This window comes from Pelodiscus sinensis, chromosome 4 (genome assembly GCF_052426305.1).
Source record: "Pelodiscus sinensis isolate ZL-2025 chromosome 4, ASM5242630v1, whole genome shotgun sequence".
In the NCBI taxonomy this organism is placed as follows: domain Eukaryota; kingdom Metazoa; phylum Chordata; order Testudines; family Trionychidae; genus Pelodiscus; species Pelodiscus sinensis.
Genome location: NC_143055.1, coordinates 80,100,682 through 80,119,337, shown reverse-complemented (window position 1 = coordinate 80,119,337; position 18,656 = coordinate 80,100,682). Strand labels below are relative to the sequence as shown.

Genomic DNA, 18,656 nt, shown 5'->3' with positions numbered 1-18,656 from the left:
CTGCACGGGGTTCGAACCAGCAGGGTTTTAAAAATGGCGGCTCCCCGCTTATGCAAATGAAGCCCGGGAAATTCAAATCCCGGGCTTCATTTGCAAGTGCGGTATGCCTACATTACCCTCCTAGTTCGAACTAGGAGGGTAGTGTAGACATACCCTTAGTTTTTCAACCTAGACCTGCCCCACTGAAACTTGAGACCATTGCTCCTCATTCTGTCACCACTGAGAAAAGCCTCTCTACATTCTCTTTGGAACCCTCCTTCAGATAGTTGAAGGCTGCTATCAAATCCCCCCTCACTCTTCTCTTCTGCAGACTAACTAAGCCCAAATCCCTCAGCCTCTCCTTGTAAGCCATGTGCTCCAGGCCCATAGCCATTTTTGTTGCCTTCTGCTGGACTTGCTTTAATGCATCCACATCTTTTCTGCAATGGGGGGCCCAGAATTGGAAACAATATAAAAATGTGGCCTCACCAGTGCCGAATAAAGGGGAATAACCTCTTTAACAATATTAACATTTTTAACAATGTTAGATCCTAAGCTTGCAGTCAGATGCCCATGGTCAAACTTTACAGCTCTGCAGAAATAGTTTGACTTCAATGGATTTGATTGCAAGATTGGCATATAGGAGGGCAAATGATATATAGTGTTAGAGAGAGAGAGAGAGAACATGAAAGATATAAAAATTTTATATTTTAAAGAAACGCGATAATACTTCCCATATTGTCTCCCAACCTATACTTTCTTGTAGGGATGTCAACATGTAGTCGACTACACGATTAACCTTGTAATCTTGTCAACTACATGCACTTGCTGCCTCTGTATCAGTGGGGAGAGGAAGCTGGTTTTAAGCAGGCTCCCCATGAGCACCAGATCTACCTGCTTCCCTCTCTCTTCCCACACTGCTACCTCTGATAGCGAGGCAGCAACGCAGAGGGTGAGAGGGGCAGGCTGGAGCTGATATGCACCGGGAGCCAGGTTTCAAGCAGGCTCCCTGTGTGTACCAGCTTTGTGGACCTGCCCGCCCTCATTTGCTGTCTCCTACCGAGGCAGTGAGTGGGGCAGGTAGGAGCCAGTGCTGGGGAGAGCTGGCTTAAAAACCAGTTCCCCCCAGCATTAGCTCCATGGTGCTACCTGCTCTGTCCCTACCTCTCTCCCCCCACTATTAGAGGCAGCAGCGCTGGGGGTGGAGGGCAAGGGAGGTTGCCATGAAGCAGCCTCTTGTCAGCCGACGGTCAGGGCAGTGAGTGGTGTGTATGTGTGTGTGCTATACACCCGAGACTTCAACTGCTGAGACCGGGGTCCCTTGCAGGGGGCAACCTGGAGGAGGTTGACGAGCGCCCCAATAAGTTTGCAGGGAGAGCTTATTACACTTCAGATTTTAGCTGCTAGAATCTGTGATTCCTTCACAGCGGGCAGCCTGGGGGAGGCTGAGAAGTGCCCCAACAGATCTGCCACCTGGGAGTGACACAAATCCAAATGCCCAAGCTCTCCCTATATCTGTCCCTTAAGACCGGCTGAAGTTTTTTTAAATTGTGCCTGGTTCTGTTACAGCAACTGAAGGAGTCAGGTTAAAGCTTAAACAGTTACAGGTTTATTGAGGAAGCTTATAAATCATATGGTTGCAATGGCTATTGTTCTATTTCTTAACTGCTAGCAAAATATAGATCTTAAAAATGGTTACAAAGAAGATAAAGATAGGAAAACAGAAATAATAGTACCAAGTAACAGCTTAATCTTTAAAGAGCTCTAAGTCTGTGTACACTTAAGACAGAGGACCACATCCAGGTACAATTTTTACCCCCTTCTGTGCCTCTCGACTCCAGTGTGTCAGGCCAGGGCCGGTCCCTCAATTCCTAGGAAAGACGGAAAGACGAAAATACGAGGTGGGCGTCCCCATAGAACCTCGGGAGGTCAAACACCTAACCCGACCAGCAGGTAGAGGGTAGAATGACACTCAAAAGTGAGTGCGCTGCTGTACCCACCTTTATACCCAATGGGTCACATATTTCTCTTTGTTATCTGGTATGCCAAATGGTGCTGGTCTGTCCTTTGTGAGACCAGTTCTTACAAGGGAGTTGTGAACTTAATTTACACTTGTAAGAGAGATAACTAAATTGGAAGTACTGGGCATTCTTTTCTCAGTGGGAAATTCCTCTCCCAGGGACTGTGTGTTCGTATCAACATGGGTGCTAGCCGGGTACTTCTCGCAGCCTCGAGGCCAGCTTATTGCCTTAATCGTTCTCTCCTCATATCAATGTTTTCAGCTTCTCAGGATCAGATGAGCCAGCATAGACTATGCTGATTTTATTGCTCCTCCTCTGTCCTGAATGCTTCAGGAACATCAGAGAGGCAAAATAAGATGGATGAGATGGGGGGGCTGTCTGGCTACACCTCTGTCCACAGTAACCCAGTCTCACCTCGGACAGAGACTTGTCCACGGCAGCAGCCCTTGTCCTCAGGGAGTCCAAGCTCCCTGAAGACAGAGGTTACTCTGCATTCCACAGAGCGTTCACTATCCTCAGCGAGCCTCAGCCCACCTCAGACAGAGGCTGGTCTGCAACAGCAGCCCTCATCTGCAGGGGGTCCGAGCTCCACATGGACAGGGGCTGATCCGTGGTAGCAGCCCCTGTCTGAGCTCGGACCCCACAGACATGGGCTGCCTCTTTATCAAGCAGCCGGTCTGCGTGGGGAACTGTTCTTTAAACCGGCTCCTCTTGCCGACCAGCTCCTGCCTTCCACTCCACGCTGCGTCCTCTGATAGAGAAGCTGTAGCGCAAGATGGCAGGGGACTCTCCAGGAGTGGGGCTGGAGTGCACTGGCTGCCGGCCCCGCCCCTGGGGACTTATTGAATAGTCATGTAACCACAAAGATTTCAGGCGGTTAAACGACTATTTAATTACATGATGTCTAACATCCCTATTTTCTTGTAGACAACAGAGAAGAAGTGTGATTTGAGGAACAACTTGAAGTAGAGGGTAGTGGCCTTGTGAATCAGTGAAAAGGGGTGCCCCACAGGTAGGGGGATATAACAGGAAAGAAGCATGTGGTGGTTCTGAACTCTTTAAGTTGTTGAAAATATGCAGCCAATTCTTTCATTGCACTGTCTTGTCTGGGCTCTGAGGTTACCTGCCATCTTTGTCTCACTCGCAGTCTCTGCCAACCTGACACATAAGAATCTAGATCTTGGCTTGACTGAGTTGCTAATTTAGTATTTGCAAGGGGGGAAATGGTAGTTGAAATATAATCACGTTTTGTTTTGTGATTATTTTAGGGTTCCTGAACAGAACGAGTTGAAGCGTATTTGCAGTGAATTTGAAAGGCCTGAACTAAGAACTAACATTGGCATAAGAAACTGTTGTGCTCAAAGTAATGGAGAAATTTGTAAAACAGACCAAAAAGTTGTGAGCTTGTCTACGCAGGGAGAAACAGGTATGAAACCATTATTGGAATTGCGTTGGGAAAAAGGTAATACTTAGTTTATGACACCACAGCATTTTAATTCCTTTCCTTAGGGACTTTTATTTTTCTTGCCCTCAAGGACTCCTTAGTGTAGCTACTCTGGAAGCCAACCAGCATGGTTGCTGAGATGCCAAGAAATGCCTAAAAGTATTCCTTTTCTGAGGAGCAATTTATCCACTATACTCCCTAGCCAAAGTTAGAAGATGTGGCAGGGCATGAAACTGTATTGCCTTAAATTGTTTGAGGAACAAAGTGGGCGAGAGAATATCCTTTATCCGAGCAACTTCTGAGAGAGGGAGAGAGGTTTTCCATCTTACAGAGAGCTCTTTTTAGATCAGCTCAGTGTAAGCTCAAAAACTGGTGTCACTCACCAACCAATAAAATATATTATCTCACCCACTTTGTCTCTGATATCCTAGGAACAGCACTGCATTAAATGGTTCAGCATATGCCTAGCTATCAACTGCCTCTTTGTGTGATATAATCATGGTTGAGATCAGTTGAAGTGACAAACCAGAGACCACCTGTGCAGAGTCAGGGTGTGGAATGGGTAGGACATTTTCAGTGAATAACCATAGACTTTAAAACTTGTGCTTTAGTTCACGGGGGCCAGGGCCTGTTCCCCTTTCCTCAAAGTCTACTTGTTTTTCCAAGTTTTTGAGAAGCGGATGTGTTTGGAATTTAAAAGAGGAGTTTACATGGTGATGATTCTTATTCTCAATAATAGTACAAGCAAAGTCTGTAATTCACTGCTGGTTTATTCATTAGGTTTGATTTGGTTTTTAATGTGCACATTCCTAGAGTCTCTTACATAAGCTCTCTGCCTACAAGAATATCTGTGCTGCGACAAGAGCAGTATGCACCTCCCATTTCTTACTCCTGTTTTAGCCCTAGTATGCCATGGTTTGTTGTCACTTTTTGTTGTGTTATACACGTAATTTAGATGGTAAGCTCCTCAGGGCAGGAACCTTGTCATATTATATGCCTATAAAATGTCATGTCACTGATGCTATCTATTAACAGTGTTTTCTGCTGAGAAGATTTAAAGGATGAATATAAATTCACATTTGAAAAACAATTTTTATTTGAGGGGCTTTTTTCCAACTTTTTCAGAAAGTTTATATCAACGGTCTAAGAATTGTTTGGAAAAGTTTTGTTCTGATTCAAGCTCTGACTGTGGAAGTTCTTCCGGAAGTGTCCGTGCCAGTCGTGGTAGCTGGGGCAGCTGGAGTAGCACCAGCAGCTCCGATGGAGATAAAAAGCCCATGATTACTTCCAGGCATTTTCTTCCTTCAAGTAAGTGTTGGAAATAGAATATGCATAAGAACATGCAGAGTTTAGGACTTTGTTTTGGACAGTTTGAGGCAATGGAATCCTTACTGATAAAGAGACTGTAACCAGTGCAGCCTGCCCCAGCTTCATTTACCAGTTGCTAAATTTTTTCCAGCTACTTTTTTTCAAGTTGCCATTCAGTTCTGAAAGAGCACATCCTGAGTAAATAATGTACATACATCTTGTGTACAAATATCACAAAGGGAGGTTTGTATTCATCCCTTCATGGTTTGTCTAGTCTAGCCCAGAAATCTAAAAACAAATATCTGCATTAAGACTATAACCATTATAGTATTGTAGGTTAGAAATGAACCAGAACTCGTATATCTGACCTGAACACATTCTGAAGTAGCTGAGATTTTTCTTGTCTCTGAAAATGTGCTGTTTGAATTTTTCAACATGAAAACTTGGAGAATTCCTTGTAAACATTAAAAATGCTCAAAATTCATTCATTGCGCTGCAATACTTTAGTCAAGGCATCTAGTTGCCTCTAGTAATATATACACCTTTTGTGCTCCTTCATGGGGAATAATGGTCTCCTACTCAAATGTGTCTAAAATATGCAATAATTTTCCAAGATATATTAGAGTGAATGCATTAGTGATTCAGGTTGCCATGATATTATACCCAGCTGTATGCTTTCTTTGACATATACCAGTGATAGATGCCTGAGGCAATAATTTAATGGTGGGATCCTTGAGCTTAAAATTCAAGTTTGCAGGTGTGCTGCTGCTTAGAAATGTGGAAAGCAGGAAATGTACCAGGCAATCCAAGAACTCATCAGGTAGTGAACTAGGCAGTATTATGTGTGCTAGTTAAAACTTATGAACTAGCACTAAACCATTACATTATATGGGGTAATAGTCTGTCTTTGAACGTCATTGAACACTGAATTTTCATATCAAATCATGACTGAATTTTAGTTAACACGCTTTTGCTGGGACACACTGTTTTCTTTAGATAATTGCCTGTTTCTCTTCTGTAATAGGAAGTTCTGCTGGTTGTATATTTGGGTTATAATGTAAAATGTTACTTTTAAAAATTTATTTGTATTTTTCCCATTCTAGCATGTTACACTAGTAATGTTTTACGTAACCCCGGATGCATTTTTGTTTCCTTGTTCAATAATCATGTGAACTTCCCCCTCTAATTTCTTGTTGTCATACTACACTTAGAAAAACTTGTTTCTGCTCCATCACCACTATGATACTCATTCTCCAACTCTGGTTACTGCTCTAGATAGGTAACAAAGTTAGAAATAATATAGCAAATAGAGAAACTTGAAGCAAAAAGAGGTTGTTCATTGCCTAATGGCACACACCAGCAGGTAGCAGTGAGGAATAAAGCCTAGGTCTCCTGCTTCCTCTTGCTATAGAAATTCTAATTACCATAAGTGAGTAGAGAGAGAAAAAAATAACATGCCCAGGTTTTCTCCTTTAATGTTACTGTTTTCTGTTTGGGGGTATGTTGATACGTGGAAATGCCAGGCTGGCTGAAGCCACTCTTCAAACTTAGCTGTAGAATTTTGTGTTCCACCATATTGAATAATTTGATTCCCTGCTAAGAAAAGTCCGAGATTTGAAAACAAATTATACAATGAGAGCATCACAGAATTGCATTAAAATGGGTATTTCCAGACACTGATGACTTTGTCCTGGGATGGAGCAGGGGAAGGGTGAGTGTGAGTGAAAGGGCTCCAGACATAAGGCTTAGGGCTGTGTGTAAAGGAAGGGGGAATGTAGGAGAAAAACACTTCTTAAATGACAGCTGAGATGTGAGTAAAAGAGTGAGAAAGTGAAGTGGAAAGGTAACAAAGGGAGCCTTTTGGTGTAGCTATGGCCAAGCCCGCACAGGCACAAACTCATAGCATTACAGGCACAAACTCTTTTATAGCATTACAGTGTTTTCATAGAAACTGTCGTGTGGGGAGAAGCCTTCTTCCCCACATGACAACCCCTGGCAACTGGCTATTGTTTTCTACATGGGAGAGTAGTATTAGGAATGTAGTGAAGTTGCTGATGTTCAAGAGTTAGGTCCCTTCTGAAGTGTGCAATTTCATTGTCTGCTTTGCTTTGCATTTTTTCTCTTGCTGTCCACTTGCTTGTGTGCACTTCCTTTTCAAGCCCCACCTCCCTTTTTTTCTCCAAACATTTTTTTGTACTGCCTAGTGCTGTCTCTTCCACCCCCTGTCTCTTCCACGTCATTCTCCTCTTCCACCTTCTCCCCCAGACATTCTATCAGGAAGTTCCACCTCTCCGTAGCTGTGATTCCTCAGGAGAGCTCCTATTTCCCCTCCTCTTCTTTAGTGGCAGCCCCTAGTTAGAAGCAGCTTGTCTGCCAGTTCCTCTCTCCTTCCCCTCTTTTTGTTTCTAGTTTCTTCTGAATATCTCTAGGCACTTCATTTTGAAGGGTTTGGGCACTTATATAAGTAGCTTGAAACTGGGAGGAGAGTAGACAGCATGTGACCAGCCCCTATGCAGATTACCTGCAAGTGCCTCATAGTCTGCAGAGAAACGTTTGCATTAACTGAGTCAGGATCACTTCTAAAACCAGGCAAGGGTAATCAAAATCCAAATGTGAATTACAACATAACGAGAGTAGTAAAAGCACCAGAGGAAGTAGAGAAAGAGTCATCAACATTAAAAGCAAAAGGGGAAAGAGAAAATGTTGATAAACTGAAAAAGTACCTCCTCAGAAATTAAGGAAGCAGTATTAGTCACTTTGGGGAATAGTGCAGAACTGAGAACTACTAACTCTGCCAGCATTTTAATTCAATTCTTACCATCCATCCATGCAACTTTTCAAAAAATTACAGAAAATACCCCAGAATCATGTGCTTGTATTTAGCAATACAGCAGATTATATATGGCAAAAAAGCTAAAAGCACATCACTGACATCAGACATCACAATTATGCTTTACTGCTGTGTCGAATTAAAAAGAATGGAGAAAATCCTTAGTACCAGTAGTATTATCAACAAGTAGCTTGCTGCTGCATTAAAAATAGCTCTCTAGTGAAATTAATAATAGGTTTAATATCTTTAAATTCTATTTTGAATAATATGGAAATAATTTAGTGTCTGAGCAAGAACGTATCAACAAACCTGCCTCCAAAGTCAGGAAAAGATTAGCTGCACCTCTCATCTGTTAAAATGAATGGTCTCTTGAATAATTTTCTGTGTATTAATAATGTGCAGTAACTCCTTTCAAACACAGCGTCATTTTGATTGTAACTAGGAATGCAATAATTAACTTAATAAATATTAGCAATAATCATTTTAAGGTGAACATTACACAAAAGACCATGAATAAATGTTAGACTTTATGAAAAAAAAACCCACCACAGAATAACTTACTCTTCCATTAGAATAGTGGTTCTTGATCTTTTCCATACCCTGCACCCATAGTGTAATAGGGGGAAAAAATTACACTCTCCTCTTAGCTAGCCATAAAGAAGGAATTGTGGACTCCGGGGTGAGATGCCACATAATATGTGACAACTATGTAGATGTAGTTTATGAATATACATATTTGATAAATACATTCTGAAATGGTAAGCATTGGTATTGATGTTCCACACTGAAGTAGGTTCGTATACACCATCGGTAAGCAAATTGTATATATGTTTCTATTTTCAAAATCATTTGATTCACAATCATTGTTTTATTTAGGGGAGAATATTTCACAAACTGATTTTCCAACTGAAACTCCCATCACTTTAAGTCTGTCTCATAACATCTGCAATACCAGGTAAATTTTTGTTAAGTCTACCCCAGTAACATGAAAGAAACTCTATAAACTTGAAATATTGTCAGTTAAAAAATAATTAATTAAAAATCATTTCAGGTCTTATACCTTGTTGTGATTCTTAATACTAATTTTTTGTGGTGGTACAGTTACGTTTTCCTATTATTGAAAATGTTTTTCCTTTCCCTGTAGCTGTATGAAAAGACCCACACAAATGATAAGGAAACCCTGTTTATAATGCAGGGGAAATATTGGGATGCATAACAGAAAATAAAGAATTTATTTTTTCCTTATTTTTCCATATTAGTTTTTTAGTGTTAATTTATAGGTAAGAAAATGTCAGGCAAATATGTCACTTTTTTAAGTTGATAGGGTTCATTTTATGAGAATCAAGCTTTATTAAGAAAACTCAATAATTGTTCTTATTCTTTCTCTGACATATCCTCCCCCTTACTATTATATGTGCAGTGTCTAAAGTTTTAGTTACCTAGACCTTCATCTCACTTCCAGTTTGAGACAAATGGGATTCAACTATCAGAGTCAATTCCATCTTTTCAGTGGGGCTCCTGATAACAAAGTATTACATGCTGTTTCAGAAGTATTCACCTTGTGTAGTGGCGCAAGGGCCATGGCCAAAATCTTGTAGCTCCAACAACAAATTAAGAACTCTCTGATATTTGCAGGAAGAGAGGTAGAGCCCCAAATGTCACAAACTGGGAGAGAGATGACTCCCAAAAAAGAAAAGTCGGGCTGTCAGTGAGAAGAGCTTTTTCTGCCTCTTAACTTCTGCAGAAGTAAATTTCTGTAGTACAGTATATTGAAAGTTGACCTATTGGTTTTAAATATGGGGGTGAACCTCTTTTGTTTTATCATCACTAATACATAAAACTCACCCCAAATTTAATCTCAATCTGAATCTATGAACTATGCTCTTATTTAGTGTCAGTATAGTATGTGTTCCAGTTAAATTAGAGCTATATGGAATATGTGAATACGCACACATTAAAATATGGAATATGTTATAGAGAGAGCTCTGCACGGATTTAAAATTGGTATCTGCAGCCACAAAAATTATCTGCAGATACCCACAAATTTCCAGATTTTGATACAAAATTTGTATCCTCATCCATATCAGCAAAAAATGAGCCACATCTTGTTCTGTGGATACCCCCAGATGTAAAGCGGATATTCATGGATTTGCAAGGCTCCAGTGCAATATATTATCTTAAAGTAAACTGTGATTATCTGAATGCTTGGGATACATCTGAACCCTTCAGCTAATCAGAATGTTTGATAAATTAAATGTGGCTCCTGTTTTAAGATCATTTACTTGTTTGCCACACATGATAAGTGCTGTAAACAATGGAGTTGTGACTTAGGTGATACTTCAAAATAAGAATAGGCAAAGGAGAAGCTTAATTTGTGGAGTAAAGGGAGACAAATTATTATCTGCATAATCTGTTTGTGTCCCACCACTCCATTCAGTAGCTTGCATTCTAGAGACATCCATCAGAAAACTTTCAACATGAAAAAACTTGAATTTTCTTTCCCAGAAGAAGAATCACTAGGGTATTTTTAATATTGATAATCCAGAATTTTAAAAAGTTCTTTGTCTTCATTCAGCAGAGACATAAATACTGTCTCTCAGTATCCAGAAACCTTATGTCCCAACTTCAGTGACATAACTGCAGATCCTGACAAAAATAAAGGTTAGTTACTTTTTTAGTAGCAGATTTAGTGCCATTGTTTGTATAGTAGTACACATAAGTATTATATGTAATGTTTCTTAACTACATGTATGTATAAATCCACATGGGGTTTTCTGTCATACTACTTTTTTTAGCTCTATTGCTGGGGACTTGCATTTTTTTAAAACTTCCTGACTCCTTAAAGGAGTTGGAGAAGACTTTCTTTGCTGTCACTAGCCTTTGTTTATAATAGTCTCGCAGGATAAAGGCAGGATTTGGCTGTCATTTAACACTTCCAGTATTCTTTCCTGACTTGCTTTTTGCATAAGCTGAGCACCCAGACTGAAGAGTAACATTTAAACAGTACTGTACCAGCATGTTTGGGAGGTCAGAAGAACTGATTGCTTGTCTCAGTTGAGTTGAGACATGGTTAATGCCATCAGAGGTATCTTTCCTAGTTTTTATAGTCATGACTGAGAAAAAGTCCTCAGCATTTTTTACCTCACTCCACTAACAAAATGAACAATGAATGATGTGATGATTTGGGCTCTTAAATATTGACTTCATTTGTCTTCATTTCAAAGGGAAATAATATTCATTTGCTTGGTGGGGATAATAAATTGTGAAGTAAAAGATTATGGGATAAATTAGAGTTTGTAGAATAGAATTGTTGATCAAAGGAAATCTGAAACTTGCTCTCTTTTTTCACATCTTTTTCCATTTAAGAAGTATATGTGCTTATAGTTTGTTCCAATTTTTAGTGGCTCTCGCAGCAGCATGAGCTCTTCTGTTCAAAACTTCCTTGAGGGAAAATTTTAATATTCTCATTTAGATGTAAAAACAGTCTTGGGAGGAGACTTGTTTTCATGTAGTCCACCAGGTCTCATTACTGACTGGAATGCAAAATCACATTTACTTTCCGCAGGGCGCTTTGCTTTTGCTGGGTTGAATGTCAGAATCCACTCCAATCTTTTTTACCAATAGAAATGTGTCTGATACGTTTTCATCTGCACAGCAAGTTCCATTAAATATAAATATTTGTCAGTATATTCCTCGCTATGAATTTTATCCACTGACCGTACATGCTTAGCACCAGATCTTCAGCTGGTATAAATTGGCCTAGCTCCATTATGTCAATTTATATCAGCTGCAAGAGCTGGCTCTGATAATTTGTTTGTCTTGTAGTCTTTTAGTGAGGTTAAAAAAAAATTAGCAGCCCTCCCCCCCCCCTGCTTTTTTTTTTCCAAGTAGCACTAATAGGAGGGAGGGGCAGGTACTATCCTTACTATCCATACAACTGTTTACTGTGGATCTGGGAATCAGATATCACCACAGTATTAAGCTTTGATGGATCCTTCATTTCTGTTCTGTTGCATTTCATATACTGCAATCAAGATCTTTTTGCCTTTCTAGGTTTTTATCCAACAGGAGACTTGTGGCCTGCTCAACCAGTCTGTCTGACAAATAGCTTAAACTATAACCTTGAGAATAATGTTCCATGCATGATCCAGGAAACCCCTGCTATTCACAATAGGCAAGTTATTTTTTGCTTCAGTTTTTGGTACCACGTTCAGCCTACAGCCTTAACAGCGTGAATGTGAATCTGAGCTTATTATACAATAGTTCTTAAACATGTGCTGTTTAAACAGTTTCCATGGTATAAGTTGCATGTTAAAATTAGTAAGCAAGAATATTACTGTGGACAATATGATATTAATATTGTCGGCACAAATTGATCAACTTCCTTAATCATATACAGGTGTTTCAAAACTTCATATTTCTCCTAAATTTAAGCAAATCATTGTTTGGAAGCTTTAATTTCTCTTTTTCCTTCTTATGGACATGAGTGCCTCATCTCCATGTGTGCTTTCCTTTTGCTATAGTTATGAATCCTATATTGCGTGGGTGTATTCTGTAGTATTTATTACCCTTACTATATTAAACGGCAGGATAAATAAATAAAAGGGTTCAAGAAAGATAAAATCAAATACTGTATTCACAAACTGAAAAAATATAAAAATGAGGGTTGGGTTGCCTTTTTTATACTTTATCATAGCTTGAGGACATTGACTTTCCTGTAGTGGTAAACCTCAAGCAGGAAAGATAAATTCTCTCAGAACTGTATCTCCATCCTGTAAATTGTGGAGAAAAATAGCTTAAAGTTCGTGGCACAGCTGTTCCTGAAGGCTACGGACAAACACACCGCTTTTTACTGTCGTCTTCAAGCTGCAGAATACCATTGGCTCTTCCTTTCACAAAAAATGTGTCACCAACCAATGAACTTTTGAGTTAAAGCAGCCCCTGCCTGGGCTTCATGCTTTTGCCCCCTACCAGTTGACCGCAACCAGGAAGTAATTACCCATTTAGGGTTATACTTCCTGGTTAACCTTCCACATCCCTAATGCGAAATAATAGTAATTAGTATTTGAAGCTGTAATTCATAGGCAGAGCAAGCTAATGGTAATATGTGGCTCTAATACGGCTCTTTGAAAGGTTCATATCATAATTTTGGTATTATTTATACAGAATTATACATGGACATTTTGTAAAATTATTTATTTTTAAATGGCAGTGATTCATTTTGGCTTCTTATTGCAGTTAACTGATAACACAACTTTAGAATAAAATTGTTTTACCTTCCTAGCCTATACTGAGGCATTATTGCTCTCTATAGTCACTCTTCAGTAGTGCTTGTTTAATTTCTGATATATCCTTAAGAACTACTCTTGGGAAAAACCTCTTGTAAGATTTAAATAATTTTTGTTTAAAAAATAATACAACAACACATCCAAGTAAATATTTCTATGAGAGGACAATTTGTTTTTCAGAAGCCTCATGTGATTTGAAGGGATTAAGGCTGAAACTCCTATTTTTAGCAGTTTTATTAATAGAAACATTGAGAGAACCTTGATTATAACACCAGTGTGAGGATTCAGGCAATTTTTGTACAGTCAAATACTATTTCACATTAAGTGGATCTATAGCATTTTAATAGGAAATACTTTCAGATTGCTTTGTATAGATACTAATTAATAAAACTCCCTAAAATTCTATAGTGATAGTATCATAATTCCTTTTTTTTTTTTTTTTTTGGTTTTGTTTTGGTTTTTTTTGTTTGTTTGTTTTTGCTGGGAGGGAAGTCAAGTTGCAGAGGGTTTGTCCTTGCTTTAGTAATATAGGAAGTTTGGGGCAGATCTAGACACAGAACTTGTATAACCTGCCTTCCAGTCCTATACTGTAGTCACCAGTCTGTTCTTCTGCCTCATGGGGAAAAGATTAAAAAACGCTCAATGTAAGAATTAATTTTATAGTATCTTAGTGTTTTTAAACTATTTTTGTAAACTCTGTATTTTTGTTGTCGTTTATAATAGCTTCATTGGCTGGAACACAACTTGTGATAGCCAGTTTCCCAACATTTATTGCCCACTAGAGATGAATGAGTACGGTGCTTTTCCAGAAGGTAAGAGTGCTGCAAAACTTCCAAAATATCACTAAGCATTTTTTCTCTCCCCCCTTTCAAAATCCAGATTATTAATGTCTTTCGTGTTTTTTCTTTTAAAACCAGTAGTGTTAGACTATTAGAGAGCTGAGTTTGCTAATTTTTAAAAATAGGTTAAAATAGACTAGGAAAGATTAGTTATTAGATATGTGTATTACGTAGTGCTTAGAGACCCTAGATGATATCAGGTGTCCATTGTGAGAGGCGCTGAACACACACACAAGAGACAGTCCCTGCCCCAAAGAACTTATCTAAGTGGACAAGACAGACAAAGGATGGGAGAAGGGGAGAAAGTGCTGTTACGTCCGTTTTCCAGTTAGGGAACTGAGGCAAAGAGGTGTTAAGTAATTTAATCTATACCAGATTTCTGAACACAGGTCTTCTGATCTAGTGCCCTAGCCACATGCTCCGCATTCCTTTCAAAAATAGGGGCTTTCAAACCCACTTTCCTCTTCCTCCCTGAGTTCAGATCCTGACTTGGAACAACATTAATGAGTTTTGACCCACTCACCCAAAACCTGGTTTGCATAGCTTCCTAAAGAACTGATTTTTATTTCAGTTATGTCAGTTTTCTACTGTTCTAATGTTACTGCATTAACTCAAGCAGAGGCATCAGGCCCAGGGTGCTATTTTTACCATTCTTTCACTGCAACCCACTCTCAGCACTCTATTCCCCTTAAACAAATCTCAGACCTCAACTGTGTCATTACTTATTGGTAGAGAACAAGGGAACAAAAACAAATCTATTAATAGAAGACCTGAAAGCTATGTGTTTGGAACCGTTTGAGAAGTTGTTTACTCAAATTTAAGTTTTCAAGACTAAGTACTAGTCATATGCTGGGTGTCCATGTGAGAAACAAGAAGACAACTTAAAATGCTATGCAAAGATCAGGTTTCGCAAAGCAGAAATCCCAATAGATTGTGCACTTTGTGACAGAATTCAGTAGTATGTAGGACGGAATGTCTCTTATGACCCATTTTTTCCCCACGATGTAAGTTATTTTGCATGTTAAATGCATTCAGTTACTTGGAATATTGTACTACTAGCTAGGATATATTTAAAGCTGAACCTGAAGGAGCATAGGACTGAATCACAATAGTCTCTTGGGAGTTTAGGGCTGAAGCATGTGGGCAGGGAAGGATGGAGAAGCTTTCCCTTAATGTTGTTCATGCTCTGCCTATTTTGTTGCTAATGGGGATTTCAGTCTCTAGCGATAAAAGATTTTATGTAGCCTTTACCCATTCTCCTTTTGTAGCAATTGGCTAATGGCCCCAATAATATCTAATAAAATGTTTAGATTATAGGTTTGAAAGATGCACAGAAATATGTAAATGTTACCAAGAGATGAGTTCTGTATTGTCGGTTTGTCACTTTGGATTGAAGAAAGCTGGCTAGCGGTTCTAATGTCTCTTATGCTGGGGCAATTCAGCCTCCCACGCAGTAAGTTTACTTTATAATACAAAAGCTTAATTTTGTTCTCCATCTCTCGTCCATTGCAGAAAACATGAATTATCCCAATGGCTTCCCATGTACTGCAGAGGTGCAAAATACAGCCTTCATTGATCACAATTGTCAGTCTACCTGGAGTGCCCCACCCAGCATGACTCCTACCTGGGAACCAGCCAGTTATGTCAACTCTTCAGTGAGTTTTCCTGTCATTAGGTGTTGGTCTAATGCAGGGGTGAGGAAACTTTTTTGGGTCAGAGGCTGCTGACGCACAGAAAAACCATGTGGAGGCCTCACACAAGTGAGGAGCAAAAAACCCCCAACAAACCTTCATTGATGTGGCCCCTGACTGAGAAGCAGAAAGGCACTCCGCACATTCCCCTCACACACCTGACAAAAGTTGGGGGAGGGGGGAGCCAGGCTAGTAGATTTTATGTGCTCCAGCCCCACAGTGAGGGGGCGAGGGATTGGAGTACCACCAGCACAGGTTCCCCAATGCTGGGGGGAGCTCTGAGCCTTGGGGGCTGGACTCAGGGAAGCCAGGGGTTGCATCCGGCCCCCGACCTTAAGTTCCTCATCGCTGGTCTAACGTGCCTCATTAAAGTGCATGTTTTCTCTTTTCCTTTCTTTCCAGTAGGTTACGGTGTTTGATATTGATTTTGTTAGCAGTATTCATAGTTGGTCACCAAAATTTGGCCAAATTTCTGTTGGGTCATATTACTTAAAAAATGTATTGAGGCCCTTGAGAATAGAAATGGGTCTGTTGAATGTGAGTAATCTGTTCACCCCTCTCCCTCCATTTCTTTCTCCCTTCTGCAAAAACCAGGTTTCAGTGGAGGATAGCAGCAAGTGTTGCTGACAACAAAAACAAATCTAAAGTCAAAAACACAAAAGGGAAGACAGAAATTGTACAGTAGCATGTACAGTCTTGGTGCTCTTGATAACGACTACATGTACAGCTCTAACTGACTTCAGCATGAGTCTTTGAGCACTCACTTTGGCTCTTTGTGCTTGTCTCCAAAGAGAAAACTGTAGCAGATGAATGGCAAGAGATGGAACAAGTTAATTTCAGTCCCACAATGCAGTGCACTGTAGTGTTGTTTTTAGATATAATCACCTTTGCAATAGGAGGAAAACCTGCTACTTAGAAATTACGTTGTGTGTGTTTACAAGAGGAAAAGAGTTTAGTAGACAAATCTCATCAGTGAACGCAAGAGATTATTTCAACAGCACACATTCATGCTGGATTCAGTTGGGTAGTGGGTGGAAGAAGTGATAGAAATTTGCATAGGGCAGAGAGGGACATTCTGTATTTTATTTGAATGTATTCTGAAATCACAAAGGTTGAGACTGGAAAACCCTATTAGACAATTCACTAATTTCCTGGCAGAACAGGATTTTCCTTATAACACATTTCTTAGTGTGTGTCTACACTCCACTGTTTTTCCGGAATAATGGAAATTGTGTTATTTCAACAGAAAGTCGAAATAACAGAGGGCTTTTTCTGACGGCAGTAAACCTTATTCCACAAGGAATAAGCCCTTTTGAAAGCTTTTTTGGAAGAGGGTGTGTGTAGACGCTCCACTCCTGCTGTGACGAAATAGCTCCTCACCAGGGCCCTTCTAAAGTTATTCCTCCCCATTGCCTCCTGGGGTTCTAAGTCGAGATAGCGCGTCCACATTAGGGCAGCCTGCCTTGGACTATTTTGTGGCTTTCCTGTAGTGTAGATGCTCTATTTCAAAATAAGCTTGCAGTGTAAATGTACCCTTTGGCTGTGTCTAGACTGGCAAGTTTTTCTGGAAAATCAGCAGCTTTTCCAGGAAAAACTTGCCAGCTGTCTACACTGGCCACTTGAATTTCCGGAAAAGCACTGATGATTTCATGTAAAATCATCAGTGCTTTTCTGGAAAAACTATGCTGCTCCCGTTTGGGTAAAAGTCTTTTTCTGAAAGACTTTTGCCCAAAAGGGCCAGTGTAGACAGCACAGTGCTGTTTTCCGCAAAAAAGCCCCGATCGTGAAAATGGCGATCGGGGCTTTTTTGCGGAAAAGCGCATCTAGATTGGCCACGGACGCTTTTCCGCAAAAAGTTCTTTTCCAGAAAAGCGTCCTGCCAATCTAGACGCGCTTTTCCGAAAATGCTTTTAACAGAAAACTTTTCCGTTAAAAGCATTTTCGGAAAATCATGCCAGTGTAGACGTAGCCTTAGTGTTTTAGCCATTTTTAAAAGTCCTAAGGCTTCTATGACCACTTTTGGCAGACTACTCCACAGGCTAATATATCTCACTTATCAGGTGGTTTTTCTGATATTCATTCTAAAATTCAATTTACTTACACCACATAACCCCTAGTTTCAGCACGGTATTCCATTTCAAATGATTCCTCCTCAACCTGAGTGATTTTAGCCTTCCAGTAGAGCTGTAGCAAGTCCCTCCATTAATCATCTCTTAGCCAAGGTTATACATTGTTAGCTCTTTCTATCTTAAATCAGTCCCCCTGATATTTCTTTATTGCTGTTCTCTAACTTTTGTCCATCTATCTATATTTTTGCTGGAGTAGTAAGTCTGGTCAGAACTGAATATAGTACTCCAATTGTGGTCACATAAGACCCATATATTAAAAAGCTAATACTGCCCTGCTTAGTGAAATTAAACTTCTGTCTGATTTCCTGGATATATGATCTCTGGGTTTCTCTCAGCAGTTCTGTTCCCAGGCCTCTCTTCCCCCCGTGTAGAGTATGTGTTTTCAGATTATCTTTCCCCAAAAGTATTACCTTTCACGATGTCCTGATGCTTTTTTTCTCCTTGTTCTGCAGCCCTACCTCTCAAGCGCCAGAAGCTTGTCTCCAATGTCTGGACTTTTTGGTTCCATCTGGGCACCTCAGAGTGATGTCTATGAAAACTGCTGCCCAGTCAGTGCCACTGGTCAACACTCAGCTCATGTTGAGAACCAGGCAGTTATGTGTAAGCCGGAGTATTATCCAAGATTTAACCCATTCCGTGCCTATATGAACTTGGACATATGGACTACAGCAGCCAACCGGAATGCAAATTTCCCACTTTCTAGGGACTCGGGTTACTGTGGAAACATGTGACAGGAATTTGATTTTTAAAAATGTGAATGACGATGCTTGCGATTTTTGGTTACTAGATTAAGCTGGTTGTTGACTAGATTTCAGTGTTGGTGGATATTTTGGCACTTTTATATGGACAATAAATTTTTTTTACAGAAATCTGTGCATTAAGTACTTTTTAAAAATTATAAAACATGTTAACGTCACGTGAAGGTTAAAAATTTAAAACACAATTGTCAAAGGATAGAAAAAATTCAGATTTTCATAGAAATAGATTCACCCTCATTGCATAAGTTTCGTGTAAAATTTACCCTTAGTGCCCAATTTTCAGCAATGGCCTCTAAATTTTCAGGCACAAAATTACACTCACTACTAATTGCAGCCGCAGCAAATGGTAACAGTTGGCCATCTAACTGT

The 18,656-nt window shown here is 39.8% G+C and overlaps 1 protein-coding gene across 13 annotated transcripts in view; it reads left to right on the top strand.

The window, feature by feature from the left end:
• Positions 1-18,398, top strand: part of TMEM131L (transmembrane 131 like) — a 136,709-nt gene extending 118,311 nt beyond the window's left edge. For 12 of the 13 annotated variants that reach the window (XM_075930092.2, XM_075930089.2, XM_075930088.2 and 9 more), the window contains 8 exons: positions 3,269-3,426; positions 4,570-4,752; positions 8,459-8,537; positions 10,158-10,243; positions 11,636-11,756; positions 13,594-13,682; positions 15,222-15,364; positions 17,982-18,398. In XM_075930092.2, the coding sequence (XP_075786207.2) occupies positions 3,269-3,426; positions 4,570-4,752; positions 8,459-8,537; positions 10,158-10,243; positions 11,636-11,756; positions 13,594-13,682; positions 15,222-15,364; positions 17,982-18,260 (1,138 nt within the window). In that variant the 3' untranslated portion in view covers positions 18,261-18,398. The remainder of the gene's footprint in view (positions 1-3,268; positions 3,427-4,569; positions 4,753-8,458; positions 8,538-10,157; positions 10,244-11,635; positions 11,757-13,593; positions 13,683-15,221; positions 15,365-17,981) is intronic. The other variant, XM_075930083.2, reaches the window with a different exon arrangement.
• The last annotated feature ends 258 nt before the right edge of the window (positions 18,399-18,656 follow it).